The 26,623-nt window shown below is 33.7% G+C and overlaps 1 protein-coding gene across 1 annotated transcript in view; it reads right to left on the bottom strand.

Annotated features, from left to right (window-relative positions):
- LOC115882816 overlaps window positions 1-26,169 on the bottom strand; it is a 51,066-nt gene extending 24,897 nt beyond the window's left edge. The window contains exons 1-2 of the mRNA XM_030901063.1: window positions 25,835-26,169; window positions 64-134 (exon numbers count right to left, since the gene is read on the bottom strand). Coding sequence (XP_030756923.1) covers window positions 64-108 — 45 coding nt within the window. The 5' untranslated portion in view covers window positions 109-134; window positions 25,835-26,169. The remainder of the gene's footprint in view (window positions 1-63; window positions 135-25,834) is intronic.
- Between the last annotated feature and the right edge of the window lie 454 nt (window positions 26,170-26,623).

Raw genomic sequence — 26,623 nt, 5'->3', positions numbered from 1 at the left:
TAATGAAATAAATTATTTAAACATATTTCTTTTCTTATAATAGGCAGTTATCTGATTACTTACCCTTTGAAGTAGCAGACTGAAAAACACCAGGAAGTAGAGTCTCATTGCTTCACGAATAATTGAAATAAATCCTGCAACGAAATTACGGTAATTAATATAAATTCTCACATACCTACTTGTCGTAATAACACACCATAACATACAATTAAACGATATAAACAAACAGTTATATGGTATTTAATAGGCAGGCAACATTTTGAGGTGTCAATTGAATGAATAAGTAATAGTAGCTTTTATTTATTGATGCGTACGATAGAGGTGCACATTATTTGTAAAACGTGCCAGTTATTTTAATTATCTTCTATAAAAACTCTAAAATAAGATTATTCTTTCTCTGTATTTAATCTATCTCGGAAAATGTATAATTATTTTTTTTTTACATTTTTTACTCATGCATAATTTTATATAAATTAAGCCTCATTTCATTTTAAGGTTCACTATATACTCAGATGCAAAAAAATGAAGGGAGAAATTTTTTGTCAAATTTAAAGTGTTACATGTTTGTTATTTTTAACTCTATCTTCATGAATTTTTTAACAAGCTGTATATAATTATATCAACTTTAATTCGTATACTCAGCTTTTTATAAACTTTAGTATCTGACATATTATACAGGGTTAATCAAGGGGTTGTTTTTTACAATAACTTTAAAACACCCTGTGTAATAATTTCGTCTGTAAATTTTCCTAAAATATAATTTTACGGGCAGAACCATGACACCTGAGCATTTAGTTTTTTGATTCATGTCAATACATGCTTTGGTTAATTTTTAAGAGCGAAATGAGCTGATTACGATCAATTTGCAATTTTTTTAATTATTACTTTTTGATGTAATTTTTTAATATGACGAGATGGTTTTGGTGACTATTGTCGTAACGTCATATTACACTGCATTGGATACTCTATACTAAATTAAAAAAAAACGTTAAACTAACGATAAAATCTGGATTTTAATAATGATAATGATAAGAAAATTTATTGTAATTTGTGTACATAGATTAGATACAAACAACAGAATTATAAAACACTGGAAATACAGCATAACTGATCAAGTTCCAGCCTTGTTTAATGCATTAACATGTAAATAGCAATAATATAAAAAAAAGAAAATATAAAAAACAAATACTGGGTTTGCTTAACAAATAAAAAATTAAAAAAGGAAAAAAAACAACACTTAAAGGAAAGAAACGCTGCTCAAGTATAATTTAACATTGTTGATCTAGAAGGTGTCATTTTAAATGCGATTTAAAACTATGAACTGACAGGTCTCTAAAACATTTATCGATGCCATTATACAGTTTATAGATATTGTACGTAAAGGATCTTTGGAATAATGCTGTTTTATGATAAGGTGGGGAGATGAGCCCTTTATGTTGCAAATTCAAATTATGAACATCTGTTCGAAACTGAACCTTTTCGTATAAATAAGGTGTGGACACTTGTAATTGATTATAGAATGATATAAAGTTAGCGCGTGATATTTTCGTCTAGTTTCCATATTCAACCAGCGAGCCTCATGAAGTTTGTATGATATGCGATCGAATTTACGAATTCCGTATATAAATCGCAGACATTGCTTCTGTACAGTACGTCTGCTGGATCTGTGTCTATGAAAGGAATGCGGACAAAAAACATTTAAATAAACAACAATATATTTTATACGTCGACTTGACGGGTACGTCACCGCAAATCGCTCCGCCCACTCATTTTATTGGCTACTTGCAAATTTGTCGAATTTTTATTGATGGGACGCATCGTGTAATTTTTTACGAAAAACATCGAGAGAATATCGTTTCCCCTCTCACGGATACTCCGTAGCTACAGAACGAATAAACGTACTGTACACGCTGAATCTTAGCAGCATCAGCAGCATCCAGATAAGGCCCGTAAAGAACATCGCAGTAGTTAAAATGACTGAGGACTAACGCATCGGTGAGTTTCCTCTTAAGTGACTTATTCAGTACATGACGATGAGAGTAAAGCATTTTCAAATTCAAGTAAGCCTTCCGAAGAACCCTTGTCACATACTTCTTAAATCTCAACTCGACATCAAACTCCACTCCCAAATTTCTAGCAGTGCGTACAGATGTAATTTCGACGCCATTAATTTTAATTTTCAATGAGCTCTCAACTGCCTCGCGAAAGGCAGACGAAAGACCATGACGAAAGATTTACTGGGATTTATAACTAAATCATGTTTATAGGATATCTCAACCAAACTGGAAATTTCTTAATTAATTATTTATTAGCCCTGTCAACATCGCTTGAGAAAAATGAGAAGCTGAGCTGAGTATCATCCGCATATAAATATGACGCACAATGCCCCAATCGTGATGCAATTTTTGCAGTGTAAATGCTAAACAATAACGGACCCAGTATAGTTCCCTGCGGCCCTGGATTTTAATAGACATTATTAACGATAAGAGAACTAACGATATTAAAGAAAACAACTAGAATATTGAAGCATACAAACAGAAAAAAAAATGTAAAAATACCCTAATACTTTGTATTGCCTCCCCTATCTGCTATAACTGCCTGTATACGTCCGTTTATACTGTCATTGGGGCTGCATAGAGGTGGGAATTCTAGTTCCTTGGGAGGAACTAGTTCCTTAGTTCTAGTTCATCGAGAGGAATTGTTCCTTGAACTAGGTCTTTAGTTCACAATAGTTTTCGACTAACATTGACATCCCCCTTGCTTGCTAATGCGTTTCGTTGTCAGTCAGAACTATCCACAGTATGATCTGTATAATTTTCATAATGTACGGAGATATAACGAGACCTGTAAATGTGTATGTTAAAAACATATAAGTAAGTTTTATTGCAGATAAAAAAAATAAAAAAGAAACTCAAATCAGAGTTTAAAAAACTATAACACAAATCAATTAGAGCAAATATTACAAATATTTTACGAAAAATTGCATTTTCCCTCACTTCAAGCTTTTTGTTTATGTCTAAAAATTCAGAATATCTACTTCGTTTTATAAGATATTTCTTAATTTTAGACCTAAAGTGAAACATTCCCATAAAATATTTAAAAAACAAACTAATAATAAAAAAACAGTATCCACGACAATTTTCTGTGGTAATTACGCCGGCCGTGGCCATCGTCGTCACCTTGTATTATATCTCGGATCTGCCGACTGAATAGATTCCCGTGAACTAGTCTTTTAATTAGTTCCTCTATGTCCGGATCCGATAACATACGGCTGGCACTCCCCACGTCTGCCTAGAATTTTTAGAATTTTAGAATTTAGAATGAGTGGGAGGGGGGTTAATCACTTCGAACTTACAGATCCATTGTGTCCCCCTTTCTTGAATCATAACTCATCATACAGTCCCAGGGCTTTGACAAAAGCCAGTATCTGGGACGGTTTTATAGAGGGTAGTTCTCCATCTCCAATATCAGTCGTACCAAAATTCATGGCACGAATGGTTGTCGTCTCGGCGCACTCAGTGATGAGGTGTACTGGTGTTTCACCATCTTCCCCACAGAATCTGCATTCGCCGTTTCTTCTTAGTTTCAATCTACTGAGGTGTTCATTGAGGAGACAGTGTCCTGTTAAAACCCCGTGACAATCCGAAGATTGTTCTTACTCAGACCCAGGAAGATCTGTGATTTTTCTTGATCATAAGCCCTCAGAAACTTCTTCGAGTGTCTTAGACCATTGCAAGATTTCCATTCCAGGTTGCGGATGGAATCTCCCAAGTTCTTGAGTTCCGCCTTGAGTTGGTTACCACTTGGAAAGCAGAACGGTTCTGGTCCAGTTAGTGGAGTGTCTGCCCTTTCCTAGCTAGATTATTTGCTTTTTCATTGCCTTCTATCCCTTGGTGAGCAGACACCCAGTGTAGGAGGACTTTGTTTTCTTTGCCTAATTTATTCAGCTTCTCTATGCATTCTTTGACCAATTTCGAATTGATTGATACTGAGTTGATCGCCTTTAACGCTGCTTGACTATCAGATAAGATGGCTATTTCTTGTTTCCGATAGTTCCTATTTAAGATAAGTTGTACGCATCTCTCGATAGCGTAGATTTCTGCCTGTAGGATACTAGGGTAAATCGCCTAAAGTAACACGTCTGCCTAGCATCAATCGCGCTGGCTGATCCATACGTAAACTAGTCTTTTATTTAGTTCCTCTAGTTCCTTTAGGTCCGGATCCGATAACATACGGCTGGCACACCCCACTCCTGCCTAGCATCGATCGCGCTGGCTCGATCCGTACGTACGTAAACTAGTCTTTTATTTAGTTCCTCTAGGTCCGGGTTCGATAACGTACGGCTGGCACTCCCCACTCCTGCCTACCATCGGGCTACGCGCGCTGACCGATCCGTCGCCGTCTAGGAACTAGTTCTTTGAGAAACCAGGAACTAGTCCCTTTCATTCCGGGGTCGGAATAGTTCATTGGAACTAGTTCGTTTACAAACTACATACCTCTAAGGCTGCATATATCATATTGCGTATGATTTCCCATTTTTCTTTAAGGACCAAGCAAAGTTCATTTAATGAAGCTGGTACCGCTTCACGACCTCTTACCCTCCTGCCAAGCATTTGCCAACATCTGTCAAACATGATGGGCAGTTTATAGTAGTATATAGTTCATAATAATCACCAAAGCCGCCTTGTCACATTGAAAAATAACTTCAAAAAAGAAATGATAAATGAAAAATTTGCAAATTGTTGGTGGCAAGCTCATTTCGCTCTTAAAAATTAACCAAGGCATGTATTGACATGATCCAAAAAACAAAATGCTGTGGAGACATGGTTCTGATCGTAAAATTATATTTTAGGAACATTTACACAGGAAATTATTGCACAGGGTGTTTTAAAGCTAGGGTAAAAGAACAACCCCTCTATTAACCCTGTATAATATGCCAAATACTAAAGTCTATAAAAAACTGAGTTTACGAATAAAAGGTGATATAATTAAATATACAACTTGCTAAAAAAATCATGAAAATAGGGCTAAAAATAAAAAAAAATATAACATTTTAAATTTGACCAAAAATTTCTCCATTGCGTTTTTTTGCATCTGAGTGTATTATTTTAAGACCAAAGAAAACATGTGTAAATATCGCAGGGAAGGAAAATCTATCTTCTACTCTTCTACCTAGACGATACATGGATGAATGAAGAATATTCTGTTAATAAAATCTGGCAAGACAATAGCATTGGGAGTTCTCGTAAAGCGCTTTTAGAAGAATTATCGACTGGTTTGAAAATCCCTTCCGGAAAAGGACGCAGGCTACTTATAACATATACTGGGGGAGATAATAAATTCGTTCAGAATAGACTACAGCAATTTGAATATAAATCGACCAAGGATTATTATGAAGAAATGACGGCTGATGTTTTTTAAGATTACTTTTCCGAAATGATAAAATTACTTCTGGAAAACTCTGTCATTGTTATGAACAATGCCAGTTATCGTTTGAGATTGGAGAAAAGGGGACATTTTAGGTTGGTTGTCTCAAAAGAATATTTCATTTGAAAACGGAGTGAAAATTAAATTCCATAGAACTGATATCAATGGGCACAAATGAAAGGATTTGTAGTTCAGAATAACACAACGTTTAAGTTAAAAGATGTGCGAGAACTTAATAAATATGTCGATAACACAAAAATCTGCCGAAAATTTGACAAATACCATAAATCACGTCATAGAAGAGGAGCAAAAAATGTGGGATCTTGACAATCTCTTGCAGGAGACAATAGAATATTTGCTAATTTCAGTTAGAAATTCTGACGATTCTGACTTCAGTAAGGATGATTTATAATTACAAATTAAGTATTTTAATTAGTGTAAATACTTTTCTAAACGTATGACATTGTTTTTTGTAGTTATGTTATTTATGTTTTTTAAAAACTTTAGATTTCTTCAAAAATATGTACGATAATTGAGTGTACTCGTATAATCCAATGTTACTGAAAATTCCAATAACGGGTAAATAAGACAGTGCATCCCATTTTTTGCAAATTTATCTAAAGAAGAAAAAATTCGACCAATGTGTATTACCAGTCATGACCATTACGACCGAGAAAAATCAAAGATTTTCCTTGATTTAAGTAAAAACAATCGACGAATTGTCACGGGGTTTCTAACAGGACACTGTCTCCTCAACGAACATTTAGTAGGCTGAAGCTGAGAATCAACGGCGAATGCAGATTCTGTGGGGAAAATGGGGAAACACCAGAACACCTTATCACTGAGTGCGCCGAGACCACGATCATTCATGCCATGAACTTTGGTACGGTTGATGTCGAGGATGAAGAGCTGGCCTCTGTGGAGCCATCTCAGATACTGGCTTTTGTTAAAGCCCTGAGACTGTATGTTGAGTTATAACTCGGTATAACTCAAGAAAAGGGAACACACAATAGATCTATAAGGTCGCGGTGATTAACTCCCCTCCTAAACATTCTACATTCTATCTGTGCTTGAACTCTTAAAACGGACATTATTAGGAAACTGCAGGTCACACAACGCTCAATGGAACGAAATATGCTGGGAATAACCAAGAAAGGCCGTAAAAGAATAGGGTGGATACGACAAAAGACCCAAGTAATAGATGTCATCCACAGAATCAAATTCCTCAAGTGGCAATGGGCAGGACACCTGGCAAGAAGGACGGAAAACAGATGAACCACAAAAATTACAGCATGAAATATTACACGAGAAATGAAGAGACCTAGAGGAAGACCAAACCTGAGATCTCTCTCTTCAGTCTTGACCCCCATTAGGGAGTGTAGTGGTCAGCGTAACATCATGGATGATTTTTCTCCATGCGCCTCTGTCTTTTGTCATCTCGATGACATCGTGCATTGGCTTGCTACAGTTAGTCGTGATCTGGTCTATCCATCGAGTTGGAGAGCGGCCACGTGGTCTACGTCCCTCCACCTTGCCTTGAATTATGAGTCTTTCCATATTGTCCGGACTTTTCCTCATTATATGTCCAAAATATTTTAGTTGTTTTAGTCGGATTTTACAGGAAAGCCTGTTAGTAATATTAAGTTCATTTATAATGGAAACGTTTGTACGGCGTTCAGTCCATGGGATACGGAGCATACGTCTATAACAATACATCTCGGTAGCATCGATCTTCTTACGTTCCGCCTGCCTGAGAGTCCACGATTCGCAGCCATACGTCAATATTGGGAGTACCAAACAGTTGACTAGCCGGTTTTTGGTGGCTCTTGAAATCTGGCGGTCTTTCCAGATCTTGGTCAGTCTCCTAACAGCTACCTTTGCCATGTTGCACCTACGCTTCACCTCTTCTTCCGATGTGCCTGTATTTGTCAATAGTGATCCCGGGTATACGTATGACTTAACGACTTCAAAGCGGTCGATATGACTTATATTTGGATGGTTGTTATGTTGCCTATCAACTATCATGCTTTTGTTTTTTTGCGTATTTAGTTCCAGACCGAGCCGATTGCTTTCGTTTTCCACCCTATTTACTAAATTGATTAAGTTTTCTTGACTGCTAGCGAGTAGTGCTGTATCATCTGCAAAGCGTAGATTATTTATTTTTATTTTGGCCATTTATTGAAATGCCTCCTTCCCATGTTTCTAGCGACCTTCTCATTATGTATTCTCCGTATATGTTACCTGAGAATGCGACCATGATATTAGGAAATTAGCAGTGATAACTTGGGCTGGGTTAGTACACAATAGTGGCAAACAATAGATAACAATAGGTCCAACTACAAAAAGAGTATCTAAATATTATGTGAAAGAGGCTACACCATAATTGGAAATGGTTGAATAAGCTGAGAACAATTATGGTGATGATGATGAAAGAAGTGCAAGGGAATGGGAGAAATTAATGAACGAGATTGAATATATTGATGCTTTCTAAATATGTCGACCCAGAGATGTTATTGTAATTTGTTGATAAAGAGTTACTGTGTCTGGAAGAAGCTGAATTTTAAACTTGTTTTTAAAGATTAGTAGGTATATGAACACTATCACTTAACAAAATGCACTGAATTGATTAAAGTTGCAAAATTATATGAAAGATAGCACTTAAATAAATCTTTGCGTTAATTCGAGAAGTAAAAAATCATCGTAAACTTAATTAATGCTTTTTCAACCAATGCTCAGTTTCTGCATGCAGATAGGTGTATAACTTTGAACGACAAATAGTGAAAGATAAATAAAGTATATAACATATTTAGAGTAATTTAGATTGCTTTATTTTTTTTATATACGTTTTAGTTCTTGCGATTCTTCCTTGCAAAAAATGGCTTAAGAATGAAATTATTAATGTGTCTAAAGCTGAAAAAACTAGGTTAAACCGCCCAGAAAAGCCTACAAATCAAATATAAAATTAGTAAGATAGTAATTTAGTCTCATTTACATTTCTTGCTTTACTAATTTATTGGAAGTGAAATTTCTTATAAAAAAGAATATCAATATGTAGGATATAATTTGTTTTAGACTTATATAGGGTCTTTCAAAAATATATTTCTATAAGAAACATTTAACAGCCAGTTAGTAATCGGTTTGGTTAAATTAATCTTATGTTACTTATTACTCCTGTTTATTTCTAAACAATGTTAAACGATCCTGAGAAATAATATTAGTAATTTTAAGTCAGAATCCTATTGCTGATGAGTGAGACTGGTCGCTTGGTTGGTGTTATCGGTCTTGTTCTAAGTCTGGCAGAAAAAACGAAATTAAGACCGATATCAAGGCTAGAGTCAAATTTGTAGTACCAAGACCAAGACCAAGACTAAACGGTGCAAGTCTACGCAAGTCCAAAGGCATGCAAGACTTTTATGGCATTTTTTATTGTATATACAGGGTGAGTTTCCTACGATATTCTCTATGAGTATCTCGGAAACTACTGGAGATAGAGAGTTGGTTAAATGGGGAAAGAATTGCAGTTTTGTGGGGTCATAAATATACGCCTTTCAGATTTTTGAAAAAGTTCATGGCTTACTAGCTATTTCGAAAAAAAACAAATATCGGCCATTTTAAAAATTGTCCCTAATTCCGTTATAATCTATTTTAGACAAAAACTTTTCAGATAAAAGTTGTAGATATGTAATCACATCTCTAATGAGTTTGCGTTCTCCAATTTTTTCTAAGGCCTGTCATTTTTGACGTATGACACAAACCTAATGTTTTTTAAAATGGAAACCATAGTTGGCCATGACTTCATAAAAAGCGCCATTTTTTAAGCTTTTTAGCGATATAAGCTATAATATGTTTTTTTCAAGTGGTTTTCAGTTTTAGCCAATTCTTATCTTTCTTGACTAATTTCACTTAGTTGGCATGGTATTCGTATTGTTATGATTTATAACTTATAAAAAGACACACTATTTTATTAAACGATTCTTTACAATTTACATTACACAAACTTAGGTTAGTCTGTGCACAAACTAAAACCTTAAAAAACTAATATAACTACATACACTTTAAGTTATTTTAGCAAATGTTCAACAAAACCGCCATTGTTTTGAGTACATAAAATGCATCTTTTTAAAACTGAATTACAAACTTTTTCCACAACGGCCGGTCGACTTTAATAAACTTCTCCCGCACCGCCTCTTCGAGTGCTTCTCTTAATTCATAAGATCTTTTGTAAACCTTGTTATTAACCATACCGTATAAAAAATGTAAAATGGATAGGTCAGGTCATCGAGGAGGCCCATGCAATTGGTCTACCTCTTCCTATGCCTGAGTTTGCATAATTATGATATAAAATTTTTTTCCTTCATTATTAGTGGAGTGTACATAAAAAAAAATGTCTATAAATGACCAATCTTTTCCACATTGTCTGCAAACGCCTAATAATATATTTTAGTAATACACAATCAAATTTATAAGAGAAGGTACTGAAGAAAGTATTTATAATTTCAATCATCTAGTTGAGATTATCCTTAAGCTGGTCAAACAGTAAAATAAACTCTTCTGTAAATTGTCCAAATTAATGTTTAAATGTTTTTTGTTGCTAAGGCTAATATGGACGGGGTCTACTTTGTTTACGGAATCTAAACCGCGGTCCTCGACCATATCACGGCCAATAACCTACCGACTTATCGAGTATCTAAATCGACCTTTACTCGCAAGTTATCCGATCTCATAAGAAGTATCTCTCAATAGATATTACAATCTTGCCATGGAACAAGAGCACGATAGAGTTTCCAGACCCGTCCATCCATTCACATCGTGTAACGTCGCTTAACTTCGGTGATATATCGGGAACCGGTGTTTCGACGTAGCTAGGCCATGTCATTCATAAAATTGCCAATCGAATATCACAGATTAAATAGGTTAGGAGGACAGAGGACCATAGAACAGATAAAATATATCTCGCAACTTGATAATGCAACAGACTTTTCTGCGAACTCGTTCTCTGTTGAACAGGATTTTCTGTCGTGTCGATATGGCATTTTATTCTACTTTAAAAAAGTACTACTATCTATAGTACCGACCTGATCGAGTGGATCTACCGTTGTTCTCCGTAGATAACAGACGAGTTTGAGATCGGCATAGTAGTGTCGTTTGTGGTACTGACCATCGGAATACAGGGTGATGAAATGAAAATGAAAAATATGATTTCAAAAAAAATCGAAAAAATTCGTAAAAAAAAGAAGACATTTATTTGATAAATTAAAAATAGTTTATTTAAAGTATAGTAATGTTTATTATCAGATTAATAACGAACATAGATATATCAGATAAATTTACCGGGTCTTCCTCAAAAGTAGTTTACTCCTATAACTTTTTTTTAAATAAAAAAAAACCAGGTTTGGTATGTTACCATATGACATAAATTGGGATTGATTTACGTATTCAATTATTTTCGATCACTTCCTGTTTGACCAGAAATGACTACAACCTTTCATTTTTGAATGACAACTTCGGTATTTTTTACTCGATTTTATAGAAAATGACATTCTGAATAGAATGACATCATATGTCAACTTTGTTGTATTTCTCCAAAATGTGTAAAAAGAAGACATTTATTTGATAAGTCAAAGATAGTTTATTTAAAGTATAATAGAATATTTATTATGAGATTAATAACGAATATAGATATATCAGATGAATTTACCGGGTGTTCCTCAAAAGTAGTTTACTCCCATAACTTTTTTTAATAAATGTTTGGTATGTTACCATATGACATAAATTGGGATTCATTGACATATTCAATTGTTTTCGACCACTGCTTGTTTGACCGGAAATGACTACAACCTTTCATTTTTTAATTTTGAATGATACCTTCGGTATTTTTTACTCGATTTTATTGAAATGAGATATCATATATGTCAACTTTTAACATTTTCAATTAAAAAAAATAGCATTCTAAATTTCAATTTAGAGTGTCATGGCCATAAATGTAACGACAATTTGACTCGAAATGCCTAGTGTGGTACCAAATTATTTGTAAAAAATGCCTTTTTCTATGATATGCTAATGAGCAATTTTTGTTCCATTTGAAATAATTGAATTATGATTAAAAATACGATGTGGGCATCTTTTACCCGGCAAGGACAAGACACGAAAAACATTAGACGATGAAATCTATTTTTTCAATCTCCTTGATTAAAAATTGGAGTTTCTAACATAGCTATGGCACTCTAGATTGTAATTTAACAAACTATATTTTAAGCGAGTCAGTAGTCGTCATATGATATGTCATTCTATTCAGAGTGTCATTTTCTATCGAATAAAGTAAAAAAATATCGAGGGTGCCATTTAAAAATTAAAAGTTATGGTTATTTCCGGTGAAACAGGAAGTGACAGAAAACATCATTGAATACGTCAATCAATCCTGATTTATGTCTTGTTTATTAATCTGAAAAAAACAATGAAGTTAAAGGAGTTTGAGAAACACTTTTGAGAAACACCAGGTATAGTAAATGAATCATCAACATCATTATCATTCTAAGCTTATTCAACCATTTCCAATTATGGTGTAGCCTCCCTCACATATTTAGATACTCTCTTTGTAGTTGGACCTTTTTTTTCTGAGGATGGTAAAAAAATCTTCTTAGACGCCTGGTCTGTTGTTCTAGCGACCGAGGTGTGCCGGATTCCTACCGACTAAAAAAATTCCACCCTATTTGGTTGACAAACTGCGCTGGAACTGCTCACGCATTACTTCAGCGCAGATGCCCCTCTCTAGGTTAGACTTTGGTCATTATTCAACCCTCCGTTGTTCCAGCTGTTTCTGTCGTAGAATTTTTGATATAAACGCCACGAAAGCCTCCCATATATCATCGTCCTCCACAATAGATGATATTAGGTTTTCTTTTTTAAAGGGTACCTTAAAAATCCCTTTGATCTTTAATCTACCTGGTTCCCAGGCCGGGCATTCAAAAATGATGTGACTGATATCGTCGATGGCACTGCTGCAATATTTACAGGCCGCACTGGCTCTTTTCTTGAAACGATATAAATAATGTTCGAAAGTTCCGTGACCGCTGAATATCTGGGAAAGATAATAGTCTACCTGTCCGTGTTTTCGTTCAGTCCATCTTCTTATATTCGGGATTAACATATGTGTCCATTTTCCTCCGTACGCCTCATCACATCTTCTTTGCCACTGTTGATATAATATCTCCTTCGCTTTATTTTTGATATCAGCCTTATCTGTTCTTCCTCTAGTTTTCTGATCATATATATATAAGCCCTTTCCTTTATTACAAGGCCTATTGGTGGTATACCTGCGTTTACCGCTTGCTCCGCTACAGTTCTGTAGGCAGAAGCAACTCTCAAGGCGCTCCGTCGCTGAACTGATAAAAGTTTCTGTTTTTCTTTTTTAACCTCCAGTGCCTTTGCCCATATTGGAGCGGCGCACAATGGAACGAGTCCATGTTAAATGTTGGACATGGGGCTAATTTTTTTTTGGGAAAATGGAAAACTGAATATAGTAGTTTCAAAAACAAATGTCAGTCCTCTCTTAAAAACTGATTTTTAGAAAACAAAAATGTGTTTTGTCGTTTTCACAAAGGTTTAAAATTAACCGTTTTCAAAAATGCTAATTCATGTTGAAAATATTACCACAATTTGATTTTTTTATTGCCCAAGCTGCGGTAGGTTTTTTTAAAAATATTATTTTTTTAATTTAACTCGTTCTTTGTGAATGAATTTTTGGCAAAATTTTGTACATACATCTCATCAATCACCCACTATATATTTTTGAATTAAAAAGTTTTGAATTTTTATTATAGATCTAATCATCAAGAAATATGAAGTAAGTGCCGCAAGGTACCATAAAAAGAATAGCGGCATATAGTAGACCATTATACCCTTATTATAAACATATATAAAAAAGTTGCCCCAATTTGCCGTTTTTTGAAAAAAAACTAATTTTGAATTATACGATGGATACTATTTCCAAGGGGCTTTTAAGTAATTTACATAGGTTGAACAAGTCTGGCTTTAAAAATATATTGTTATTCCGATATTATTATTAGGTACTATCCTAAATCGTATATTAGTAGATTATATCCAAATCATTGCACCCCCCCTCCATTAGGATACATCTACGGTTTTTATTATTATAAGCAGAACTATTAAAAAAATAATTCTCAAATAGGACTTGTTAATGAGAAATTAGTGTTCTATCACTTTACTATAGTTATTTTCCTAACAAATGCGTAAAGTGATACTTTCCCGCACGCCTTATTTGACATTTACCCTGACATTAACAATTAATGCTAGTCGTTCAAATAATTTTCAAATATGCAGTAATTTAATATGGTTATCACTTGGCTGAAATATTCAAAAACGAAAAGAAAAACATGCTAAACCATTATTTTTTACCATTATTTTGTCCAGAAAACATTAACTTTATCTAAAACTGCGTTTATTAAAATACAAACTTAGAAGTACCTAAATTTTAAAATTGTTCGTCATCTTCAATTTTTATGAAATATCAATTTTGACATTAAATTTGTATATTTCAAAGCATTGGCTTTCCAAAATTACCACAAATAATAAAATTGGACCAAAAATGTTTGAGTAATGAACAATTTTCAAAGGCTCATTTTTGTTGACCACCCTATATAATAAATTATTAATCTATTAAAAATATTTTTTCTAATAAAACTCAAAGTTCCTCCACTCCAAAAAAACTCAAAACAAAAAAATTTGATAACAATGAAGCAAAGTTATGGGCTTTAAAAAAATTGGTTTTGGTAAAACACACTATATTTTTAGGGCGCCCTATATATGGTTTAAGTTATGTAAGGCAACAATTTTTTGTTATAATTTAAGACGTCCCTCTTTACATAATATTACAGTATATATAAATAATTTCAAGTTTTCCAGATTGAAAGTATCAAGTAAAAAACCTAATGTCCAACCGCTCCCATAAGCTCGTTCCACTGTGCGGCGTACAAAAACTGGTGTGGACCACTTCATTTAAAAGTATCCTTTTCTCCTGCCTTGGACCTCCGATGTTTGGCATTACTCTTGCTAATTTAGCCACTGTTGTCTGAGCCTTTACCACTACTACATGTATGTGTTCTTCGAAATTCAGCTTTTTGTCAATTTGCACTCCCAGATACCTGAGGCTTTTGGACCATTTGATTTCCGTCCCATCCAACATAATCTTTGGATACGTAAAAGATCGCTTACCCGTTATCAGTACAGCCTCTGTTTTATGGACAGCCAGTTGCAAATTTTTCGTCTTCAGCCAATGGTGTATTCTATCTAAACTATCGTTTACTTCAATCTTCAGTTGTTCTGTTTTACTTGCTGTTGCCACAACAGCAATATCATCTGCAAATCCCACTATATCTGTGTTTTCAGTCATTTCCAGTGCCATAAGCTCGTCATATAAAATATGTTCCATAGGAGGGGTCCTAGCACCGATTTTTGTAGTTGGGCCTATTGTTGTCTATTGTTAGCTATGCGGGCCCTAGTTATCTCTGCCAATTTCCTAATATCATGGTCCCATCTCAGGTTTGGTCTTCCTCTAGGTCTCTTAATTCCTTGTGGGTACCATGATGTAATTTTTGTGCTCCATCTGTTGTCCGTTCTTCTTGCCAGGTGTCCTGTCCATTGCCATTTGAGAGATTTGACTCTGTGGATGACATCTTTTACTTGGGTCTTTTGTCGTATCCACTCTATTCGTTATTCCCAGCATATTTCTTTCCATTGAGCGTTGTGCGACCTGCAGTTTCCTTATTATGTCCGTTTTAAGTGTCCAGATTTCGCATGGTCATGGCTGGTAGTGCACATTAGTCGAATGTTTTCTTCTTTAGCAATTCTCCTTCGGCCATTCTTCTTCGGCAGTTTAATCCTTCTGTTTATTTCGGGTAGTAGAGATCCCGAGCTGTATACTAGTTATCCGAAATGCCAAATATACATACTCTTCAACCATTTCCAGTGTTGTGCCATTTATTAGAATGTATTTTCTCTCCTCTAGTTCATTTAATAATAGTCCATTCATTTAATAACCAATAAAAATAAATTATAAAAAAATTCTTAGATGAAATTTTAAAATCTATAATCACATAAATTATCGATAATTTAAAAAAAAAACCTACCTGTTTTCTAGGACTAAATACGCATAAATTAACTAAAAAGAAAAGAATAATTATATTTAGACAGTTAAAAGAAAAGAAGATGCCGGTTCTTCTCTCAATTTATTATTATCAAATGCTCGGACCGGTCTTTCAACTTAAAAACTAGGTCGTTGGAAGACTAATTTAAATTTTACAATCGATGGTGCCTAACCTCAATAATTTTTGGTACACATCGTGCGCGTATCGTACTACCTAATCTCTCGGACGAGAGAGAAATGATTCGACAAGTTCAATAACTGTTTCGTTAAGATCTGTATAAATACCACAAATAGTTTGAGCATAGACGTTTACAATAATATAAAAGATATAGACTATTATTGCTACTGCCATTACTCGCTGACGAGTATTTGACACGCGTCAGAAGATTGTTACGCAAGGCGTTTTCTTTAATGAGCTTTTCTGTGACTGAAAAGCCCGAACGTTATTATAAAATATTAAATACTAGACTTTTAACCAGTGTGTGATATGATCAAAATTTTAAAATTCAAAATTGTTCAAGTTTAAACATCAACACAAAAAGGTCCTTTACCGCATATAGGGCTCTCTCCAGTAAGTATGATTTTAGAGCTTTGCGAAATGCGGGAAAGAATGAAAGCGACTGGATATCTAAAGGCAGATGATTGTACATTTTTTTGGCATTGTACAGTATTGAGCCTTTAACTAGTTCTGAGCTCGGAGTTGGAAGATAAAGATCGTGTGACCATTCCTAAGTGGATGGTTGTGAGGTGGCATTTCGGTTATAGCAGATATGTGCTTGCGGATTAAGCAAACGGATTCACAAATATGAATAAAGAAGGAAGAGTCAGTATTTAGAAATTTTTAAAGAAATTTTGGCAGTGAGTTCTACTGTTCAGTCCCAATAAATATCAAACTGCTCTCTTTTGAAGTTTGAAAATATGATCAAATTTTGTCGCGCAGCAAGTACCCCAGAATGGAAGGGCATAACGAAGATGCGACTCAAAAAGGGCATAATAGACTATTCTAGATGTTGATAAGTTAAGTTCCTTAGAAACTGATCTTAGCGCAAAACAGGCAGCGCTTAGTTTCTTTGATAAAGCTTCGATGTGCAAGTTCCATTTTAACGAGTTGTCTACAACAAGTCCTAAGAATTTCACAGAATCCACGACATCAATATCAATAGTGTTGTATACAAAAGGTTGTATAGTACTTTATATGACAGAACTTTAGTTTTTGATAGGTTGAGGCATAGGAGATTAGAATCTCACCAAGGTTTAATAGTGGTTGTTTACTTTTTGGTTGTCGTTGTTAACTGAGTTTACAATTCTTCTCCATTGCGTTCTGTTGTGCGCTGCTTCCTCCCACTGATTCGGTATGCGTATCCCCTTTAAGTTTTCATGGAAAATATCCTTGTACTTTTTGAGTTGTCCACCAAGTTTTCTTTTACCGTCTACAAGCTAACAGTAAAGAAGAGATTTCGGTAGACGGTTTTTTTGCATCCTGCATACGTGCTCAACCCACCTTAAGCGAAATTTAGTAATCATGACTTCAGCTTTCTCGGAGCTAGCTTTTTCAAGGACCGATACGTTTGAGACACGGTTTGGCACACGGTGGTACCATTAACCATAAACCATTTACCATAAAAGATAGACTAATCATATAGAAGAAAACCTCGTTTTACGCGATATATTTACACACTGTTTTGCTTATACAAGTTTGCACTTTTGACAGCATTGACTTATTTTGCGCTGTTCAGTGTTTATTGCTCGCGGTTTTATTAATTCCATATTAGATAGGAAGGTTGTCGAGTTGTAACATTCGATGAAAAATGACAACGTAGACATCATAACATAGACATAGATAATGTAGATATTGGCCACATATGGCCAGAAGTTCTATACCTTTGAGGCAGATTCATTTATGGAAAAGAAAGAATTGGGGCTCGTCCCAATCCAAATTGTTATCAGGAAGTAATTGTTCATTTTAATTTCACGTAATGTCATTTTAGCAAAACGACGACGTATCTACTAGATCTAAAGTGTTTTTGAATAGTTGTATTTTGGATATTTTTATTTTTTTTTATTCTTTGTGTTTTTTGCTGTTGACGACGCGCGACGGGGGAAGATATCATGGGCGCCGGAAGAATGAAATTTAGGGAGGGGGGCAAGGTAAAAATGAATAAAAAATTGACATTTTTGGTAATTATTGGGAAAACTGGAAATTGTCCGATTTTCACCAAAATTGGTATACACCCTATTTTGAAGTCGTAGATTACGAATCTGAACGTTACGAATCTTTTTTCTTGGCGGTCTCTTACCGTTTTTCAGAAAACCGGAAAATAATTTCAATATCGAATTTTTCTTAATTTCTCATATTTTTAAGGTTTTCTAGCACATATTTTGTTAGGTATTCAATAATCAATAATGTTTTTGCTATTTTCTGTTACTTTTTTAACCAATTCTATGCATAATAGAGGAAAATTTGCTAAAATAAATTTGTAAACAATCTGAAAATGTTAGATTATAGCTTTGTTCGGGTTCTTGTTATTACCGATTCTGAACCGTCCAAGAACTCTGCAGCGCATGCGCAAATGAAGTAATGTCTTCATATTTCCTTCTGCGCATACACATCACAGTTCTAGAACGGTTCAGAATCGGTAATAAGAGAAACCCGAAGTAAGTTTATGTCTTTCTGGCATTTAAAGCAACGTTGCCAATGCTAAACCTAAACTTAGCGTGTTTTTTTTCGCTCATTCTGGAATTACGAAAGGCGGTCGCCAGAAGAACGGCTCCTTCCCATAACTGCTATTTTACCAACGAGATCTGACTATTTATACCCACGAAGTTGCACGAAAGAGTTTTGATTGCATTGGTTACAACTTCAATGCAGAGGGTGTTAATCTTTTGTTGTTATATTATTAGATTAACTAAAAAAAATTAACCCCCTCCGCAAAGAAGTTAAAACCAATGCAATCAAAACTCTTCCGCGTAATTTTGTGGATATAGGTGTATATTTAATTATTGTCGATCGCATAATAGGTAATTTATTTAAAATCCGTAATCACCCGAAAAATAGAAGATTCTAGACCTAATCTAGAAATTTTCAAATTTCTAGATTAGGTCTCTCTTATTACATAGGAGAGAGAAAGAAGGATATATCAAATGTCAAACTTCCATCTGGTCTCAATTTTCTTTGCAATTTTGTTAAGAAAAGTGTTTTTCAGTAAAATGTTGGACACTTTTCTATCCCAAATCAAGTGTGGCTTTTAGATAAACTATAATATAATGAAAATATAGTGAAATTATTACTTTATAGGGCCGAAATAAAGAAAAATTCAATGTTGAAATAATTTTCCGTTTTTCTGAAAAACGGTAAGAGACCGCCAAGAAAAAAATAGATTCCTAATCTACGACCTCAAAATAGTGTGTATACCAATTTTGGTGAAAATCGGACGATTTCCAGTTTTCCCAATAATTACCACATTTTTTATTATTTCACAACACCTAACAATTTCATAATAATGATTATTTTTTTACAGATGGATGTAAGAAGATAGCTTTTATTTTTATTGTTTCAGTGATCCAGGGGGGGGGGGGGGCAAATGCCCCCTCTTCCCCCCCCTGTCCGGCGCCCATGGAAGATATACCTCCTGAAACGTTTAGCATTTTTGTCGGTTTAGGCAACTTTGTTTTCGAATCACACGTCACTGACAAAATGTGGTGTCTATAAAATATAACTTTTTTATAAACTCTTTTATAACTGTTTGTAGATTTTCTTAAAGTGGCGAAAAACCAAGAAATATCCCACGCGAAAGTGCTTGGTATTACAATCGTATTTTTAATCAAATAGAACGAGGGTAACTCATTAGCATATTTTAAACACACACACTTGGTATTTTGAGTGAAATTGTCCTTATACAGGGTGGCGCCTCTCATACGCCGCGGAAGCTCCAAGGAGAACGGTAGTTTATGTCGAAATGAAAATTTGGCAGCATATGTAGGTTAACTGAAATAATATTGAAAGCATTTTATAAAAATATATAGAATTATACAGTGTGTCCCCAAAAAACTTGCACATTAAAGTTGTGTTTTTTCTAATGGAACATCCTATATATTAATTGATTTTCGGATTCTAGGAAAAAAATAAAGGTGAGTTTTATTAAAGAAGCATATACCTAAAATGTAAGGATTTTGACATATTTCACATTTTATGAAAACGAAGAGTAAATTTTAAATTTCGATAACAGCTACCTAAATTTTAGTTGACCTTGTATAGCCTGATATTTAATTACAGTAACCATTATATGTTAAACCCTAAAAGTTATACAGGGTGAGACAAAATTAATATGGAACATTAGTCACTTTGTTAAAAAGCAAGTTACACCTTTATTTTAAATGGAACACCCAACACCCAGTATATTTTCCGGTGTTCAATGGGGAATGTATATATCTTCAAAATATTATTAAGGTTGCCTACCTCTCAGACAAATATTTTCCTGGATATTTTAATTTTTATGGTTTTGCGTCAGTAGATCTTTATTTATTGTATCTCTTGATCTTATCTTATTTGAAAAAATCTAGGTGACTGTGTGATATACCTTTTCTTAATTTAACAAAAATTAAAGATTGTAGAGTAAAATACTCAACGGTAATAAAAAGATACACGTTTAATACATATTTTAATTATTACAGAATTAAAACTAGATATAAACCTATAATTATCTAACAAAAATTAGCTAGATGAAATCAAATGCTCAAAATGCTTCCTTTCCTGTTAACTGCATAAAATGATTGTATTTTCAAAAGGATCTTTTCATTTTAAAAGGCATATGTGGAGGTCTATCTTGAAAAGCAGCTACAATAATTTCTCTCATGTTGTCGACCATAGTTGGTCGAGTTTTGTAAACACTTGTCTTTAACATATCCCCATACAAAACCAGATTAGATAAAATCAGGAGCATTTAAGTATTCTATTAATTGGTGAATGCACACTGCGTTCACCAACTAATAGAATCATATCATATGAATTCTCTCTGATGTAGAATAAGTTTGCATTTTCGCAGATTTCTGAGAATTCTTTCCGCAAATTTCTGAGACATTTCTGATTTTTTTGTTTTAACTGACACAAAATGATAACTAGTTGTTAAAGTTAGACTAATTAGACAGCTATGTGAAGTAACGTGAGACATATCACAGCCACCTAGATTTTATCAAATATAATAAAGATCTAATCAGATCAATTCATATTAAGAAAAATATCTAGAAAAATCTTTGTTTGAGGGGTAGACAACCTTAATAGTGTTTTGAAGAGATATGAATTCTCCATTGAATATCGGAATAATATACTGGGTGTTCCATTTAAAATAATAGAGTAACATGTTTTTAAAGTGACCAATGTTCAATATTAATTTTGTCTCACCTTGTATAACTTTTTGGATCAAGTTTTAATTTGATTTAAAGGTAAAGTACAATAGTTAATTTAACTACATATTGGGCTATACCGCGTAAATTTCAATTTATGTAGCTTTTATTGTAATTTAAAAATTGTTCTTTATTTCTAGAAAATGTTAAATATGTCAAAAACCTTACATTTTAGTCATATACTTTTCTTATAAAACTCACCTTTATTTTTCTCTCAGAATCCGAAAATCAATTAATATATAGGGTGTTCCATTACAAAAAACACAGCTTTGATATGTAATTTTTTTGGGGGACACCCTGTAGAACTCTCTATATTTTTAAAAAGTGCTCTAAATTAACCTACATATGCTCACAAAGTTTCATTTCAATACCAACTGTCGTTCTCCTTGGAGCCTCCGCGGCGTATGAAAGGCGCCACCCTGTATTTATGGCCTAAATTGAAATTTAAATGCTATTGTTCTATAATTGAAAATGTCAAAAGTTGAAATATGATGTCATTCAATTCAGATAATAATAATTATTATTGAATACTTAATTATTGAATAATAATTTATAATTTATGTCATATAATAAAATACGAAAACTCATGATACACCCGGTATACCATCTTCGTTAATCAACTGTACTAATAATTAAATCTAGTTGAAACCATGTATTTTTCTGTTTATTTCTGAGAATAGGTACAATTTTGTACAGTAAAGTAGAGAAAATACACTTTGTATATTGTATTGTCCAACAAAATATTACACACTTTTATGAATGAACTTTATGCATAAATCTTACGTTAATTACTTAATTCGATGCAGGTATGGGTACTGCCCACCAAAAGTAGGTACCGATAATTTATTCGAAAACAGTACCGTACGAAATTTACAATTCATACGTGTTACTTGATGCCGTGAAAGTTTTTAAATTATTAGGTACTTACTTGTTTTACAACGGAATAATTACAAGCTATTTTTCTTACGGTTGAAATTTATTGTCGAGTACTACATAATGCCCAGCTCTGGCCGTTTACTTGATTGTACCAAATAAAGACAAGAATTTTTAAACATCAATTTCGGTAACCTATTTTAAGCCAGTTGAAGTTTATTTATTGATTTTTTAATGACTACAGAATAATAGAACAATTAGAATTACATAATGACAAATCATTCATAAATCCACATTATTTCTTTGCCATTGCATTAAAGACAGGATCGACTTCATGAGACACTTGACAGTTTTGCTTTTTAGCCGACCATACCAATTTAAAAATTTTAAAAAATCGTAACTCCAAAATTACAGTAGCTAGCGAAACGCGGTTTTCAATTTAAGATTAGGAATAATATTTGCAACAAAATTTGTAATAACATCAAAATCAGTCAAAGTCGCAGTTTTTGAGATAAAAAAAATTGGAAAAAATCCTTTACTTTGAAACTAAAAGAACTGCCTACCAACTTTTTATTAATATATTTTAGTATGGGCCACCGTGGGCTATACGTGCCACCCGGCGCCAATTTTTTTGCTTTTTACTTGACACTTTTGAATTTTATTTTAATTTTTGTGAGTTTGTAGGGCGTTTCATAGTTAAGTTGTTTCAGTAGTGTATCTGTATTTTTGTTACTTAAATATTTATATTTTATTAGTAGAAATATATTTTAAAAAAAATCAGCCGAACAAAAGAATACGAACTTCCACTAACCATAATAAGTAATAATCATTTTTTCTAAGATTTTGGAATATGACGTTGTAGTGTTTAGCAAAGCGCAACTTTTCTTTGGTTTAATCTTTGTATCTCTTTTGGTTTACGACATCATTGGTTACATACCGGGTACATCCCAAAAGTGGCTCACTTTTATAACTTTTTTATTGTGTCAGTTAAGAAAACAAGATTTGGTTTGGGTTGGTTAGGCTTTTGACATTTTAGTATCTATACTAATATATAAAATCCTTAAGTGACTGACATACTGATTAATCACGATCCTGCTCAAACCACTCAATGTAAGAAGCTCAATTTTGGCATACAGGTTGGTTCTAGGGTGTAGAGGTTCGATAAGAAGGCATTTTTCGAAATTCCAGTTCCAAGAGGGTAAAACAACCCCTCAAATATTACAATATTTTTTATTTAAAAAACGGTCAAATTTCCGAAAAAACGCTTAAACACGTATATTTTATTTTGTTGTTTTACATATTTTAAGATTTTTTATAAATTTATACAGGGTGTTTCATAAAATATGACCATTAAGTAATCACGATTCTGCTTAAACTGCTTGACGTTTAAAGCTGATTTTTGGCAAACAGATTGACTGTGGGGTGTAGAAGTTCGATAAGGAGGGGTTTCTCGAATCTCAAATTCCAAGTGGCTGAAAACGCCCCTCAAATATTACAATATTTGTTATTTAAAAAACGGTTAGTCTTAATAATTAATAATAATTTATTTGTTTTTTTTCCATATTTTGAAATTTTTTAAAAAATCATACAGGGTGTTCCAAAAAGTTGGGTAATTTCTTAACCACGATTCTGCTTAAACTACTTGACGTAAAAAGCTTATTATTGGCAAACGGATTTTTTGAAAGTCAAATTCCAACGAGATGAAACTACCCCTCAAATATTACCAAGTTATATAATAATATCGCCATATTGTTTATTGTCATGCTGATATAAATGTGAGAAAATTTTATCCAGTTTGTATGTTAATGGAAATTCTTGCTTTGCTTTATCATCACCATTAGAAATGATTAATTCGACGAGAACGAAGTCGCTGGTACACGCTAGTATGATATAAATTAGGATTGATTGACGTATTCAATTGTTTTTGGTTTTTGATTTTTATAACAAATATGATTGTTAACTGGCAACCACGGTATTATATGACAACTTTTGATATTTTCGCATATGGTTTGTTTGAAATTGTAACATGGGGTTCATAACGACAATTGGATTCGAAATACCAAGTGTGTGGTATCAAATTATTCGTAAAAAATGCTTTTTCCAAATATGCTAATGAGCCACCCTCGTTCCATTTGAAAAAAAAATGAGATATGATTAAAAATACGATTTGAACATCTTTTAACCAGCCAGTACAAGACACTAAAAACATTAGACAATCAAATCTATTTTTCCAAGGCTCCTTGATTAAAAATTAGCGTTTTTAACATAACATCAGATAATGTAAAAAAATACCGAGGGTGTCAAAAAGTTGTCAAAAGTTGACATATGATATGTCATTCTATTCAGAGTGTCATTTTCTGTCAAATAAAGTAAAAAAATACCGAGGGTGCAATTTAAAAATCAAAAGTTGTAGTCATTTCCGGTGAAACAGGAAGTGACCAAAAACAATTGAATACGTCAATCAATCCTAGTTTAAGTCGTATACCAAATCTCGTTTTTTTATCTGAAAAAATAAAAAAGTTATAGGGGGTGAACCACTTTTGAGAAGCACCCGGTAAAGTGTGTATTATTCATATCTAGTTCACTGTGTACTGTGTATATTCATTAACTATTACTTTTTTATGTCAAATAATAAAAAATAATAATTTTGAGAAAAAGAAAGCCATAAGGAGAAATATTTTAATACCCTTATACCGGGTGAGTCTTAAATAGCTGCAAATATTTTCAGGGCTGGTAGATCTCGATAAAAGAAACATATTTTCTCTTTACCGTTTTTCAAGTCCAAAATAACCGTCATATTTTATTTTGAAAATTTGAAAAAAAATATTTCTCGCTTACATTTTGAGAACCGCTGGATCTTTTCTTAATTTTATTTCATGTAAATTTAATCTGCTACCTATGTTGCCATATTATTAATGAAGATATGTGTTTTAACTAGAGATGAGCAAAACAGCGATTCTCTAATCGCAATTGAAACTGCGGTAGCGATTTTTAAATCGCTGCGACTGTAACCTGCGATTTAAAACATTGAGATATGATTAAACATACGATTTGGGTATCTTTTAATCGTCCAGGACAACACACGAAAAAGAATAGACAATTAAATCTTTTTCCAAGGATCCTTGATTAAAAATTAGTGTTTTTAACACAGTCATGACACTCTAGATTGAAATTTAAAATACGACGTTTTAAGAGTAAATATCAAAAGTTAACATATGATATGCCATTCTATTCAGAGTGTAAAAAAATACCGGGGGTGCCATTTAAAAATCAAAAGTTGTAGTCATTTCCGGTGAAACAGGAAGTGATCGAAACCAATTGAATACATCAATAAATGTAATTTATGTCATATAACCTAACCTAACATACCAAATTTCGTTTTTTTATCAGAAAAAATAAAAAAGTTATAGGGGCGAATCACTCTTGAGAAACACTCGGTATATTATGATCTTGGCCCTAAAAAATAATACCTTTTGTATACATAAATAGATTCAGATAAAAAATGCAATCGCAGATAGAAGATTATCACGGTTCTAGTTTACCAAATCACAATTGCAGCAAAATCGCAACTCGCAACTATAGTAATATTGGTTGCCTAAATTGGAATTCGCAAATAGAAGAAATGGCAGTCGCAGTTTCCTATGTGAGCCAATCGCAATCGCTGCGATTGAATCGCACTTTACGATTTGTTGCTCATCTCTAGTTTTAAATAAAATTTTAAAAAAATCCAAATTTTCAAAAAAATTACCACTACTTACTGCTACCTATGTGGCCATATTATTAATGAAGATTATCTGCTTTAACTAAAAATTTAAAAAAAAATCTAAATTTTCATTTAACGTTCAAAAAAAAATTGCGAAAAAACCTCATAGGCGTGTTTCTGGGGTTGAAATATGCCACCCCTGAAAATATTCGCACTTATTTAAGATTCACCCTGTAAACAGCTAAAACATAAACAAACAAAATGCAAACCTTGACACAGAAGAAACGAAGAATCACAAAATAATCCTTTAGTGCTTTGGGGACTCAAACCAAAACAAAATTTTCTTCAAAATATCAGTCTTTTTTTCCAAAAAACGTCAATAATTACTAATTCACCATCGTGTTACACTAAAACCAACATCTTCACCATCATAGTCCTATACTAAAAATCTACTTCCTAACGAACCGAAAAAAAAACTCCGCTCCACGCGCGCGTCTTGCTCTTCTTCCTCAACTTTTTCTTCTTCTCGCGCTACCTGCGGGATTCACCTGCGAGACTGAACAACGACCATCTTCATCTTCCACCTCCGGACGCGTACGACACAGACACACACATGAGAAAGAGACACCAGTATACCGAAAAGAAAGAAGAAAAAAGAAGCAGAAGAAGGAAGTCGCGCTAAACAGGGGCGGCCGTGGCCGTTGGTCTGCGGCCGGCATCAGTCGGTCAGCAGGACCACGTATGGGGGCCAAGACCATGACCGCGGGTCGCGAGGGGCCAGGGGGGTCCCAGTGACCCAGACGAACGTGTGATGGGTTGGGAGGGGAACGAAGAAGTAGACGCGTACGGTGCGTGCGTGTTGGTTTTTTTGTGGGTTTTCTTTTATTAAATGGATTGGTTTAAAGGCGTTTAGAGGGATAAAAGACTTTTCGTGATTATATCTCATTAACAAAATCGAAACATTTAGTTATTTTTTAGACAAGACGATAAAAAAAAGGCTGTAATTTTTGTGCTCCATCTGTTGTCCGTTCTTCTTGCCAGGTCTCCTGTCCATTACC

Source organism: Sitophilus oryzae, unplaced genomic scaffold (genome assembly GCF_002938485.1).
Source record: "Sitophilus oryzae breed Bouriz unplaced genomic scaffold, Soryzae_2.0 scaffold_179_pilon_pilon, whole genome shotgun sequence".
NCBI lineage: Eukaryota > Metazoa > Arthropoda > Insecta > Coleoptera > Curculionidae > Sitophilus > Sitophilus oryzae.
Note: the sequence above shows the minus strand (reverse complement) of the source record. Positions and strands in the feature narration are given on the sequence as shown.